Source organism: Heteronotia binoei, chromosome 11 (genome assembly GCF_032191835.1).
Source record: "Heteronotia binoei isolate CCM8104 ecotype False Entrance Well chromosome 11, APGP_CSIRO_Hbin_v1, whole genome shotgun sequence".
In the NCBI taxonomy this organism is placed as follows: domain Eukaryota; kingdom Metazoa; phylum Chordata; class Lepidosauria; order Squamata; family Gekkonidae; genus Heteronotia; species Heteronotia binoei.
In genome coordinates, this window is record NC_083233.1 from 43,376,416 (window position 1) to 43,390,213 (window position 13,798).

The following is a 13,798-nucleotide window of genomic DNA, read 5'->3' on the forward strand; positions in this document are numbered from 1 at the left end:
ATTGTAGAGACCTCCAAAAGGCACTGCATTATTTGAATGAAGTCAATGTTACAAACCCAAATTTCATCACACCTTAAAATCTTTAAAATACCGACAAGCAGTTCATTCATGTAGTCAAATTAAGAGGGCTGAGTGGCTCCAGGGAACAGTAATGGGATACAGAACCTTGCACTTCAAGGTCAGGGTTCAAGTCAAATTTCATTTGGAAGAAAACGAAAAGTTGTTAGCCTATGACGGGTTGCCTGGCCAAGCACCAGCTAATGGTCTTTGCCTACTTCCTCACAAACAGGTGTCTTGCATCACAAAAAGCCAGCCTTAATTGCCACCCCTTGGGGCTAGTCTCAACACAGTCATTGGGATTTTAGAGGATATGGAAACCAAGCTACCAAGCTCTCTCTGTAGTTCCTCATGCTGTGTCATGTTTAATCAGAACATGTCTTCAAAAGCTGTCAATCAACCACTCAATACCAACACAGAATTTTTCTTAAAAGTTTAAAGCAGAGAGCAGTTTGTTCAATTTTTTATTTTGTAAATTAAGATCAGCAATTGTATGTATTGTATGTAAGTTGACTACTAAAGAGAAAATTCATTCATGTACCAGTTTGCAGAAATCTCTCAATACCCCAGACAAACCTCACAGTTCATCTGATATTACATAAAATTCATGGTTCATCTGATATTTACATAAAATCTGCTAAAATTCATGGTTTAAATTCATACAGGTGTATTAATGACGGAAAACATGAGGTCAAACTAAAATTCAACAGTTGTTATGTACGAATGCTGCAGATGGTAGCACTTGCTGTATAGCAATCACATTTACAGAAGAGGAAAAAAATCAGGTCATTATCTGAATTTAATTTATTGGGATTTGGGTGCTTAATACACACCCAGCTCTGCCTAAGAAATTTATCTTTGCTTTATGATAAGTTAAAATCTGAAAAAAATTAAGAAATTACAGCTGCAAGTATATTGCTGCCTTATGTTGTTGCTATTCAGTCACACAGTCGAGTCTGACTCTTTGCAACCTCATGGACAAAGTCACGCCAGGCCCTCCTGTCTTCCACCATCCTCCAATGGTGTCTTATACTTACTACAAATTTCACAGAATAAGTGTAGATCAGATCCAGCTTCTCGGAGAACACTGCAGGAATTTCCATCGGGAGGCCTTCACAGGTTAAATCATTTTTTTCTGGATGTTTGTAACTGCAAAGATAATTATAATACATTTTTGTAAAGTATGCATTGATTAGCACAACATTTTATTTATTTTAGATAATTACACGCTGTTCTTCCCCATGGGAACCCAGAGCAGTTCCCATCATCCTCCCCTTCTCCATTTTATCCTCACAATCACCTCCCTTCTGAGGTATGTTACACTGAGAGTGTGTGACTGGCTCAAGGACTCCCATGCCACAGTGGGGATTTGAACTTGGATCATTAGAAATACTCCCTGTAAACTGTGGAGTCTTGTGAGCAAAACTTCTACTTTGTGAGCTACTGGCATGAAAGTTGTGAGCGGGTGATTTGACTACTGCATAAATTAGTTTGCTCTGGGGTCATTTTTCCTGAGTTAAGACAAAAATGTCTGAGCCCGAGGCTAAGAAACAGTGAGCTAGATCACACTAACTCAGCTTAGAGGGAACACTGGTCATTAGGATCTTGATGCAGAACACAGAAAGGTTTCCAATCTTCTGCCTGATTTGTGAAGCCTTCTCAGATGCACCTCAGACCAGGTTTTGATGCTAATGCTTTTTACAAGTTGGGCAGCTGGCCCACCGATGGAAAGCAATACAAGCAAAGCTTAGGTCAAGCTCAACTACAAGAAGAGGGGCAGACTAAAAATCTCTTCCACCAGCAAGACAGACGTGAATTTTTATAAGGTGCTTCAGAGCCACCTAATGGAGGGAGAAAAAATAGCTGCAGTAATGGAAACTGCAATGCATCTACCCAAATTTTAAGTACTTAAACCACTCAACAGCATGAACTTACTAAGTTGTTGGGTTGGGGGCACAACCTTTTCCTTTCAACTCAAATAAATCCTACTGCCAGAAAGCTTTCACCTTCAATAGCTGGCTGGTCACACTATGTTTTTGGGAGTCTCAGCACTTTGAAGGTAACAGCATTCAATAGCATGTTATGTAGATACTCCACCTGTATTCAAATAGCAACACTGCGCAAAATTTTAACAATTCAGCTCAAGCATTTCTGAACGCAAAAAAACAAAAGCATACTTTGCCTCCAAGTAAAAATGAACAGTGCAACAGTAAGCGGTACAGAAACAGGGGAGGCTCATGCTCACCCAGAGAATATAACAGCACCCCCTTGTGGTAGGCATTACTGGAACACTGACTACAATGGTAAGAGTGAAATCAGACTATACTTCCTATGCTGACTCACAATTTCCTACAACTGCACTCCTCAAAACAGAGCAAATGTTTTAACACTTGGGCCTCAATACAAAGAGGGGGGAAAACAAACACTTAATATATAGTAAAAAAAAGGAATAAAAGATGTAAGCAGGATACATGTCACATAAAATAAATTTCTGCATTGTTCTTTAATTTATTACTTGGTTAGTAGACAGAGAAGGCAGCTGTCTACTCCAAAAGTACTGCAACTGGACAAAAATTACTGAAGATGCACAATTTCAGATCCCCTTTAAAATTTCATGCCACTAACATCTGAACAAAGATACACAAAATTGTGCTGTAAAAGTCATTATGTGGTCATTCCTGACCCAGGAAACCACTGTAAATGGGGTGGATGGTTTCTAAAAGAGCCTTCTGGAATTAGGTAAAGCCACTGGAAGTTTCATGGTTCTTTTCATTTCTGCTGTATCACAACCAAACACACCAAAAGTCCACAACCTCTCTTCAATAGACGACTGAAGTGTATATCACTTCTTCATACTAGTGTCTTCAGAGAACTGCTTGAGGTGGCTCACAGTTGAAAACAATTCCACAAAACCATAAATACAGTTATTATCAATATCGAGAGCCTGTTTGGTGTAGTGGTTAAGTGTGCGGACTCTTATCTGGGAGAACCAGGTTTGATTCCCCACTCCTCCACTTATAGCTGCTGGAATGGCCTTGGGTTAGCCATAGCTATTGCAGGAGTTGTCCTTGAAAGGGCAGCTGCTGTGAGAGCCCTCTCAGCCCCACCCACCTCACAGGGTGTCTGTTGTGGTGGCGGGGAGAGATAGGAGATTGTACGCTGCTCTGAGTCTCTGATTCAGAGAGAAGGGCGGGGTATAAATCTGCAGCCTCCTTCTTCAATATTAAAAACAAGTCACTGAGAGGAATCATAGAAAACCAGACTTAGGAGGGCAATCTTGTGGGCTGGATAGTATGGGAGGAACTGGTCCTTCAAGTACCCTAGGACCCAAACTGTTTAGGACCTCAAAAAGGAAAGAACCAGCACTCAGAATTGTGCCTGGAAACAGATGGGCAACCAATGCAGATTTTTCAGCACAGCATGATGCAATCCTTAAATCCAGTCTCCCCCCACCAACCCCACCCCAGCCTAGCTGCTAAATTTTGGACAAACTGAATTTTAAATACAGTTTTCAAAGATAGCCTCATGGAAGTCACATTACAACAATCTAATCTGCATGTGATCACAGCATGGATCACTGTGGACAGATCATGCTTTTCAAACAATGGCCACAGCTGTAACAAGTCAAGTTAAGATGACACCTAAGGATTTTTAAAGAACTCAAATGTAAAACTGCTGACCTCCTAACAAAATATACAGCTTCTAACTATTGGTCTCCATAAAAGACTTGAAAGCAAATACAATACCACTGTTGTTTTAAAATGTATCCCAGGGAAGCCAAAAACATGACAGGCCAGTTAGTTTACTATCCATTCCAAGCAAACTAGTGGAAAAGCATTATTGAACAGAGCAACTATGAAGAACAGGCCCATGGAAGAAGAATCAGCATGGCTTCTGCACAGGGGAAGTCCTGTCTTGCTAACCCCTTTTTCCAGGTCTTAACAAGCATACGGGTTAAGAGTAATCTGATAGATTATATCTATTTACACTTCCAATATGCATGTGACAAATTATCTTGCTCAAGTCATAAGATGACAGGCCCACTTTTGGATTAGTAACTGATTAGTACACAGGTCTCCAAAGTAGTACCTAGGCTATGGGCATCATGGTACCTGACACTTTTTGTGGTGCCCACCAAGTATTTTTAGCAAGTGGGTGGGGCGAGGTGGGGCTCTTGTCCAGCAAGGGTTCTGAAGATTTTTAAAAAGCTGCTTCTGCAGCGGACATCAGTGTTCAAGGATCTTCACTGTGTGGCTGAAGGTAAGCTGCATGTATGCAAGAAAAACAATTCTGAACAATGTGTACTTTTAAAGGTATCCTGTTACACAGCTTCTGCTGGAAGTGTTGAGTATGATGTCATTGCCTGACATTGTGGCCGGCTGTGGCAGCCAATTTGTGGTTGCACCCACTAACCTATGTCAGAATCCCAAAGTTGCCTGCGGGCTTAAAAGGCTAGGGACCCCTGAATTAAGCCAACCAGAAGAGGGCAGAAGTAAAAAGACAGCTCTTATAGTGGCGCACCTGCAGGGATTCGTACGGGAACCACTGCTGTTCAATTTAATGACAAAGGCAAGGGTGAACCGTGAAGGAGTCATGGTTGCAGACACAAAGTTACCCACGATGGTGAAAACTGAAATGAGCTACAAACAACTCCAGAAAACTCTTCGCAAACTGTGCAAATAGGCAACAGCACAACAAATGAGATTTGGTGTTAAGTTCTACCTACGAAACACCACCATAAGTTTTTCCTCCTGAAGATTTAGTTGGGTACAGTGAAGTACCTTATAAAAATTATCATATTAACAGTCCATCTGACTTAACACCACAGCTGCCAACCCAAAGTCACAGCTAATGATCCCTGACCTTCTACCACAGATATTCCAGCTAGAGATGCCAAGGTCTGAACTGGGGATCGCTCACTGATGTATATTTATTCTACCAGTTTACACAAATAAATGCTAACATGCAAAACCCTATGAACACTGTGAATAACCAAAAACAAATTCAGTCCAAGTTCAGTTGCTCCCTGCAAAGCGATTCACTATGAAGAGGCTAGTTACCTTCGGGGTTCCAGTCTCGCTGCAACTAGTCGAGCTCCAGGCCAGTTCTCATCCTTTCCACTGTGATACATGATAGTAATATCAACATGGTTGAAAAGGTAGAATGTATTCTTCTTGTTGAAGTCAGCCTTGAAGAGAAATTAAAAAATGTTTTGCAGTATTGTCCTGGCACTAACAGTAACAGTTATAGCATTACTGTATGTTTAAAAAGAGAAAAATTGAGCACAATCCAAGTATGCTAAAATGTTGCCATTAGTCTGCAAAGAACTTGAACATCATAAATCCCTATCCAGGTTTCCCAGGAGAGGAGCAGTCAAGAGGAGAAGTTACAAAGTTCATCAATAAGGACATGCTTTGTCTATGTTTGGGTCCATATCTCTAGTAGAACAAAAAGAGAAAAGTGCCAGGTGATAGATGACTGGTTTATTATACAAAGTCCCTACACATTTTACTGTGCAGGTTTGGTCAGGGAGAATCAGAACATTCACTTAGTGTTGGAGCTGTCCATAGTCATTAAATTCTGATAAATCAGTTATCACCTGGCATTTTTTCCTTTTTGTTCTGTTGGCACATTGCTGGGTCTAGCCCAGTTTTTCTTTATCCACGTATCTAGTAACAGCCAGAATCCAAAGAATTTTACTTTGGGCACACCCAAACGCTTGGATAAACTCAGTGGGATTGGGGCAGGGCATTCTATTTTTGAAAACAGACTAGCATGTATGGTGTGGTTGGGCCCACCCTCCTGCCCTTATTCCCTGGACCAGCAAGAGAAATGCCTGGGGCAGAAATTATGTCCCATAGCATGAGATGTAAGAGTGTCAGGCATATTCTGGGAGTACTTATCATGGAGTTTTTGGAGACTTCCAGAACATCACCCAAATGTGATATTTTACATAACCCTTTGCCCCAGCCCCAAAGATCTCATCAATGACAGGCGACAGCCTGCCATCCCTAGCCATTAAATATTCTGACACATGGAAACAATTTCAAATCCCATCCTGGTCCTACCAGCTCTTTGCCCCCCAGAATCTTCTAACATCATAGATTCTTAAGCAGGCAGGTTTGGCCTCCCTCTTTACCCTTTAGACTGATTCTCAGCTGATCTTAATATTCTGTTCCATCCGAAAATTTTTCAGCCCTCATGAGGCCATTGTTGGAGGGCTTCCCCCCCCCTTTTTGATTAGTTTATAAAAGTTGTATTTTTCTGCACACCCAGAGAGTCCCCTGAGACACCTACTTGTCTCCAGTAGTGCTGCTTTCATCATCCCCACAGGAGACGCAGCCAATATACTATTGAATATAGGAACGGCAGGAATTTATTCATGTAAATATGTGATAATAAAGAATTCTCTACAAAGCTTCTTATGAGTCCAAAACTGTTTGTTACCAATTGTTAGCAGTATGATAATAGCACTGTTTCACTGTGTTTTTAGTTTATTTTTACCCCACTCTAGGACTCAAAAGCTCCACAAAGCAGCTGTAATATCAATATTAGCATCCATAGCAATCAGTTGATTCCAAATGTCTTCTGAAATAACACTGTTTTAATCATACACCTGAAAATAAGCAGGGAAAGTGACAAAAGTGACTCCCTACCAAAACAGGGAGTGATTCTCCTGCACACCCACCCATCAAGTCTAGATAGTGGGGCATACAGAGCGCAACTTCTTTGGATGACCAAAGCGTGCAGAAAGGTACATATGGGCCTTGTAGTTGATACTAAGCATGTTTACTAAGGACCAGGTCCCATTGAACTCAGTGGGATTTACTATTGCATAAACATGTTTAGTATCAATCTATCTGATAAATGTTCTGTATTTTACATCCCTCCAGAAAACCTTTTTTATAAATTGTTCTGCAGGTACTTCAGGATTTAACAATAAGACAGGATTCTGAAGAAAACTAGAAGTTTGCATGTAAAGACTTATTCAACACCAATAGAGATACAATGAATACTTACACTTATAACACAGGCATCTTTAACCCGGCCAGCTGCAGTAACAAAACATCCAATTGGAAATCCTGGATTACAATATTTCTGTCCATCTTCTACATCATAACACCAGGTTACTGGCATATTATCAATAATCCTGAGCAAAAAAATTAAGAAAATCATTCTATAGTTACAATTTTTATAAAGTGCTATAACGTATTGCATAAAGTAGTGCTATTTGGTACTTTCAGGAACAGAACACTCATTAACTATTAGGAAGAAATTAGCAAGGAAATTGTCATAAGAATATTGTCAGACTTGTTAATTATTATTTTTGTTTCCAAAGATCTGACATTCGAGAGAAAGTATTAACTCACCAGTGGTGCTGGTAATTCAACTGCATTCCTTTCTTTAAAAATGCCAGCTTATTCACATCTTCAGCATTCTCTGGGTTGTAAGATTTCACACAGACCTTCTTGCATGTTTCTGGTTGGTTAAAGGTAAACTGTAATAAAAACAGGTGCATTTCAAATTGTTCGCTCCATGCCACTAAAAGCACTTTCATTCCAAACTGTACTTTTGTAATTGTCTAGGTTAATGTCATCAACAAGGAATCTATTAAAAACTGACATTTAGCATCTTGCATCTAAAAGCCTGTAAATTATCTGCAGTTTTATTTTCTGTCCAATGCTCTTTACAAGAAATTGGTGCCTCACTCATACATCCACACTCCCTGTACACAGGGTACTAGATTACACGTGAACAACATGCAGCCATAAGAGGGTGTTAATGTGCATGGTGTTAATCTACACTGCACAGGCTACTGCTGGGATTTAGGAGGATTTATTTTTTAAAAAAGGGTTTCTACCACCTCTCATTGACAGGTAAGTTATACCATGGCAAATATACTATCGAACCAGAAAACAAACAAAAATTAATCAGAAAGTCATTTCTTTTGTTCTGCATTAACAACCACACTGCTTGTTGATCCAGGGATACATCCCAGCATGTGTGCCAAAAAGCAGCATGGCAGACTATTTTGTTTATCATGCTGGGCTGGTTTGTCATCCACTGGAAACTTTGTTATGTCTGGCCAAGCCAACTTTATCTCTCATCTCTCTCCACCCCACTTTATCTTCCAACACATCAATATCTTCACAGGTACATGAAGCAGGTTTTTGGCACTCAGATCAAGAAGGATGCCTACCCCAGATCTAGTTCAGCCCTTTGTTCCCATCACTGGCCAGTCAGATGCTTTGAGAAGCTCATGGTAGGAGCTGGAGCAACAGAAGCAGCTTTGCAAATGTCATAAATAAGTATACTTGATTCCGAGCCATCTTTTAAACTTCTCACCCATAAACAAATAATAATACCTTTCACCATACTAGAAGACCAGAGGAATTTTCTGCTAATAATTTCTTATTTTATGTAGTTTCCTACCCAAGAACACACTACTCAGCAACACAGCACCCCCACCACGCATGCTTGCAAATCGGATAGCACTAAAATCTATTCACAGCGTTTCTATTCACACAATGTTTCACTGAAATGCTTGAACCTGAATGAGCCTGTTAGGGAATTTAGGAGTAAAGGAACCTTTCCTAAGATTCCCATCCCAACTGGTTCGACAAGGAGTGTGTGTAAAACCAGCAGGAATCCCATAATTAGAGAGAGAGAGAGAGAAAGAATCTGTTCCAAAGTATGATTTGTTGAAAGAAACTCATACTGCACAGATTTTCAAGCACAAAGTAATTTCTGAAGATTCTGCATCAGGACAGATTAAAATAAAACAGGGCTTGCTTCACATTAGCCCACCATATTATGGGTACAGGCACGGAAACCTACAAAGACTGGCCAGGTTCAGGCAGGTTTCAGTAAATTCCCATTACATTTGGAAAAATTTACTGGCAAAGTCAACACACTTCAGTGTTTGGGGAAAAGGCCTTGCAGAGCAGCAACAAGGCAAGTGACTGCCACAAAAATTAATAGGATTTAACAATATACAGCAAGATTAACAAACCAACAGGTATTCCAAATAGTGTCTAAAAGCCACAATAACCTTGTAAGGGGATGAAGCTATTCTCTCTCCAAACAGCACCTGTCCCAGGTTTTCTGAAGGCCTTTTCTCTGTGGCATCTTGACAAAAGTCAAAACTAAGGGGGGAAAAGAACTGTTTTTAATATTGTTATGCTTTTATCTATTTTAAAACATTATTACTACTGAATTCTATGGCTGAAATTACAAATTCTTCACATGCTGTAACAAGGTATACCATTCCACAGATACTTACACTTCAGTTAGCAGCCCTTTGAACTCTTACTGTACAATCTGGAAGCTTCTCAGATAGTTCTTACCCCTTCCAAAATCTAAGCATTTACTTAAAAATATCGGGGAGTATATACTCACGCATCATATTCATATGGTAGGACTGATTCTACAGAGTCCAGTCGGTTCACAAACAGCTCAATTTGTGACTAGAAGAGTAGAAAAATCTGTTACAGCACATTGCATTTAATGATAGACTGTTTTTTTAAAAGCTACACAAGTTATTCTGATGCTATTATCCTAAATAAGTTTATTTAATAGTCAATTTGGCATATCACTAGAGAGCTGGACTCAGGTTCAAATCCCCACTCTGCTTTGAAACTCACTGGGTATTCTTGGGTCAGTCAGTCACTCTCAGTCTAGCCTACTTCATAAGGTTGTTAGGAGAATACAGTGGAAGAAGGAAAATAATCATATATGCTGCCCTGAGTTCCTTAGAGAAAAAAACAGGGCCAAAAATGTACTAAATAAATAATTGGAAGCAATAACCCCATTTAAATTAATGGAACTGACAGTGAGTAAACATGGTTTGACTGGGCTTTAAAGAGGCTGCTTCTCTGCAGGTCTATGACCAGTGTTCCCTCTAGTCTAAGCTATGCACGTGAGTGGCCATTCATTAACATAAGAAGCACTGCTTGGCAACAACTGAAGCCACACATCCACTGCCTATTCCCCATTTTAAAATTATAGCAGTTATATTCTGCTCAGGATGTGAACTGCTTCGCTTAGTATGGGGAAAAATTAGAGGAAACATTGTCCACAACCCATAAAGGCACCAGTTCACATGCTCTCATAATAACAAGTCACTCACCAGTATTCCTCTTTTACAGATAGACAACTGAGGCAGAGAGAAAGCCACTTGCCCAAGACCATGACAGCAGGCCCAAGGTCTGAAACCAGGTTTCCTGAGCACAAGTCCAATACCCTAGCCAACAGACCTCACTGGCTCTCATCTAGTGACAACAACAGAAAGAAAAAACAGCAGGTCTGCTGTGAATCTAAAATCAGCCCTGGATGTAGTCTGTTGGTTTATCATCTTGCACTTTTTACTTCAGTTTATTAGGCTTTACCCTATTTATTTAAGATACTTTGGATCCCCATTTGAGGGGGAAGCAGAAGAAATACCTAAATAACTTGAAAAAGAAACTATTTCTCACAGCATCAACCCAACTAGTTACTTCAACCCAGTTTCTCGTGTAAAAGCTTCAGCCTAATACAACTTTATTTTATGTCAAGCCATCCTAAAGAATGTCAACTTGTGTAGTAAAGGATGGGTGCCCTTCAACTGCACTTACCTAAGACTGGTCCTTTTATAAATAGAATAGGATCGTAGTTTTATGTATTTCCTTCATTTATATTCCCACCTGTCTTCCCAATGGAGCCCTAAAGCAGGTTACATCACCTCCTCTCCTCCATTTTATCTTCACAACAACCCCATGAGGTAGGTTATGCTGGCAGTGTGTAACTGGCCCACAGTCACCCAGCAAGCTTCCATAGCAGAGTGAGGATTCAAACTTGGGTCTCCCAGCTCCTAGTCCGATACTATATGCACTACTCTACACTAGTATAATGCTTCTCATCCAAGTGAGATCATAAGTAGGTTATTCTATGTATAATATTGTTGCTAAAGGCATTTTTAAAAAAAATGTAAACTCCTACAACTTTCAATAAGAAAGGGGGACTATAAATGAATAAGGAAATAGCTTACATGAGAACACTGAGAAAGGAATCTAGTGGAAAATGTTCAAGAGTTTCAAAGTAAAAGAAACGTGTTACAATTTCTGGCGCACTGGCTTTTGATGCAGCAAACGTCTTGCTCAACAATATAGATGGCCTATATACTTGCCACCTTTTCAACCAGCCCAGCTGCTGTAGCTTCATTATATTTCTTCCCTGCTTTTCTACAATACATGGACTTAGGATCATAAACAGCAATCTTAATTGCATGCTCATACACAAACATGGCAGGAGAAGTTTAACACTGACATTTTGTCTGCCTCAAAAATATAGGGACTGGGAATCCATCCCCTGTTGAACTGCTGCCTGTTAAGGCTGCTGTTCGAAACAGAATAGGAGTCTGGGTCAGTAAAAACAGGTGGCAATTTTAGAAGCCTTGGACCAACCTCTAAACTATCTCTCACAGTTGTAAGGAATGTTTTTTTAACATCCTTATACACTGCCATAAACTTCACAGAAAAATAAGCAGTAAATAAGTTATATTTCCTATGAACAGCTCACAGAAGTATGGTTTTGCATTTTTCCCAGAGTAGCTAAGAAGGTATAATCAGGGCTTTTTTGGTAGAAAAAGCCTAGCAGGAACTTATTTGCATATCAGGCCACACCCCTGGCATCACCATTGGTTCACATAGGACCTTTTCTACAAAAAAAGCCCAGCAGAGACTCATTTGCATATTGGCCACACACCCTGACACCAAGCCAGACGGAATGCATTTCTGTGCATTCCTGCTCAAAAAAAGCCCTGGGTATAATGTTAAAAATCTAAGATTAAGGCATGGGTACATGAACGCTGACAGATACCTAAATCACCCAGACTAACAGAACTGGGGCACAGTTGAAAGGAAGTAGGTTTTTAAAATCTGTTCTTTTCTAATTGTTGGAAAACTTTTGCTATGACTTATCATTCATAATAGATACCTGTTATGCATCTCTGTTGTGAATGTACTGCATGTTATTTTTTTTTTATTAAGATGTGGTTTCTTGATAGTATTTTATTGTAATGTTTGTTGTACTTTCAAAAATATTTTAAAAATTCGATTTAGTGGAGGGGTGAGATGGGATACACATCATGAAGATCAGATATAGAAATTTCACTTCCAAATATAATCCATAAGTAGTGTTCAGATTGTGCTGTGCAATTTGATCAGGGTGGGGACTCCCTCCCTTACCCTGATACATAGAAATGGCTGAAGTGGCTGAATCAAGGCATGATCTGTCTAGGTAAATTTAGGAGGGTTCTAAAGAAAAGGGCTCCTTGTGCCTTGCTTCGCCCTCCTTTTTAACTGGCATCTTTGCAAGATATAAAAAATAGTTTGGGAGAAGAACAGGAAACACAAGGAAGGAAAGTAAAGGATTCACACATATGAACATATGAAGCTGCCTTATACTGAATCAGGCCCTTGGTCCATCAAAATCAGCATTGTCTACGCAGACTGGCAGCGGCTCTCCAGGGTCTCAAGCCAACGTTTTTCACGCCTATTTGCCTGGACCCTTTTTAGTTGGCGATGCCAGGGACTTACCAAGCAGATGCTCTACCACTGAGCCACCATCCCTCCCCACCTACTCCCACCATATGAACATAACACACAGTACATGTGTAAAGCATAGGGGAACGTGCATTGCTCCCTTTCAAAAATAATTTAAGGAAACTCTGACAGAAGGGAAGGGAAAGGCACCTTGTAGCATCTCTGCCTCTTTTAGATTTGTGGGGGGAAGGAACTCTCGGAAAGATGAGAGAGGGTATACATGACCTATTTTCCCTCCTACCTCCTCAGACGCAGAAATGGCCCCATATTATGAGAGCCTGAAGAAGCAAGCCATCACCTCAACCCAGTGTATGGTTATCACGGTGGGCATTCCTTGCGACAACGGAAGAAACTTCGGAAGATGATTATTCATATGACTCCCTCCCTTTTTTTAAAAATTTATCATCCTGATTATAATTTATTAGAATTATGCGGTAGAAGAATGGGTTAGCTATGCAAACTTGGGTCATTGCACCCCATCAGAGGGAATACCCCTCTTCCGATGTTTGGGGAACTACAAAAGGCAACGCAGGACTTCCTTGAGAGAATCTCAAAGCTTCTCCCCCTCCTTGTCAGACACTAACGAGGACACTAGGTTTATGCGGGAGGCGAATGAGCCAACTGAGACAGAATAAATATACTCGAAAAATAAATGGCCCCCACATTGTGAGGGGGGTTTCCACCCCCACTCCTCCCAGGAATCAGCTGAAGAAGAGGAGGCATAAAAGTGGGGCTATCCTGAGGGAAATTTGGAGAGGAGCTTCTCGTTCCTTCCGCCTCCTCCCCTTTCACCTCACCTTGCAGCCTTCGGAGCCCTCTTGGCCGGCCTGCGGAGGCTCACAGAAGCTGACAGGGGCCAAGCCAGGCAAGTAGAAGGCGCCGCAGAAGGACGCCAGGCCCACCAGGAGCAGAAGCAGCAGCCTTGCCGCCCTCATCCCTGCCGCGCTGCCGGCTCAGCCTCCCACGGGGGCACAAGGATCCAGAACGGTCGGCTGCCAAGACTTCCGCGCCGGCAGCGGCGTCACAATCGCCCGAAGGCAACAAGCGGCTACAGCAACCAAGGGCTGCGCTCGCTCACACGGGGCTTCAGCCTCCCACGTGACCAAAATAACCCTCACCGCGCGTTACCATCTTGACTAAGGGCAAAGTTGCCAGGGCTT

At 41.0% G+C, this 13,798-nt stretch overlaps 1 protein-coding gene across 1 annotated transcript in view; it reads right to left on the reverse strand.

The window, feature by feature from the left end:
* Window positions 1-13,798, reverse strand: part of LOC132579082 (transmembrane 9 superfamily member 2-like) — a 45,793-nt gene extending 31,995 nt beyond the window's left edge. The window contains exons 1-7 of the mRNA XM_060249233.1: window positions 13,436-13,798; window positions 9,457-9,524; window positions 9,110-9,203; window positions 7,428-7,555; window positions 7,078-7,207; window positions 5,118-5,245; window positions 1,095-1,206 (exon numbers count right to left, since the gene is read on the reverse strand). Coding sequence (XP_060105216.1) covers window positions 1,095-1,206; window positions 5,118-5,245; window positions 7,078-7,207; window positions 7,428-7,555; window positions 9,110-9,203; window positions 9,457-9,524; window positions 13,436-13,573 — 798 coding nt within the window. The 5' untranslated portion in view covers window positions 13,574-13,798. The remainder of the gene's footprint in view (window positions 1-1,094; window positions 1,207-5,117; window positions 5,246-7,077; window positions 7,208-7,427; window positions 7,556-9,109; window positions 9,204-9,456; window positions 9,525-13,435) is intronic.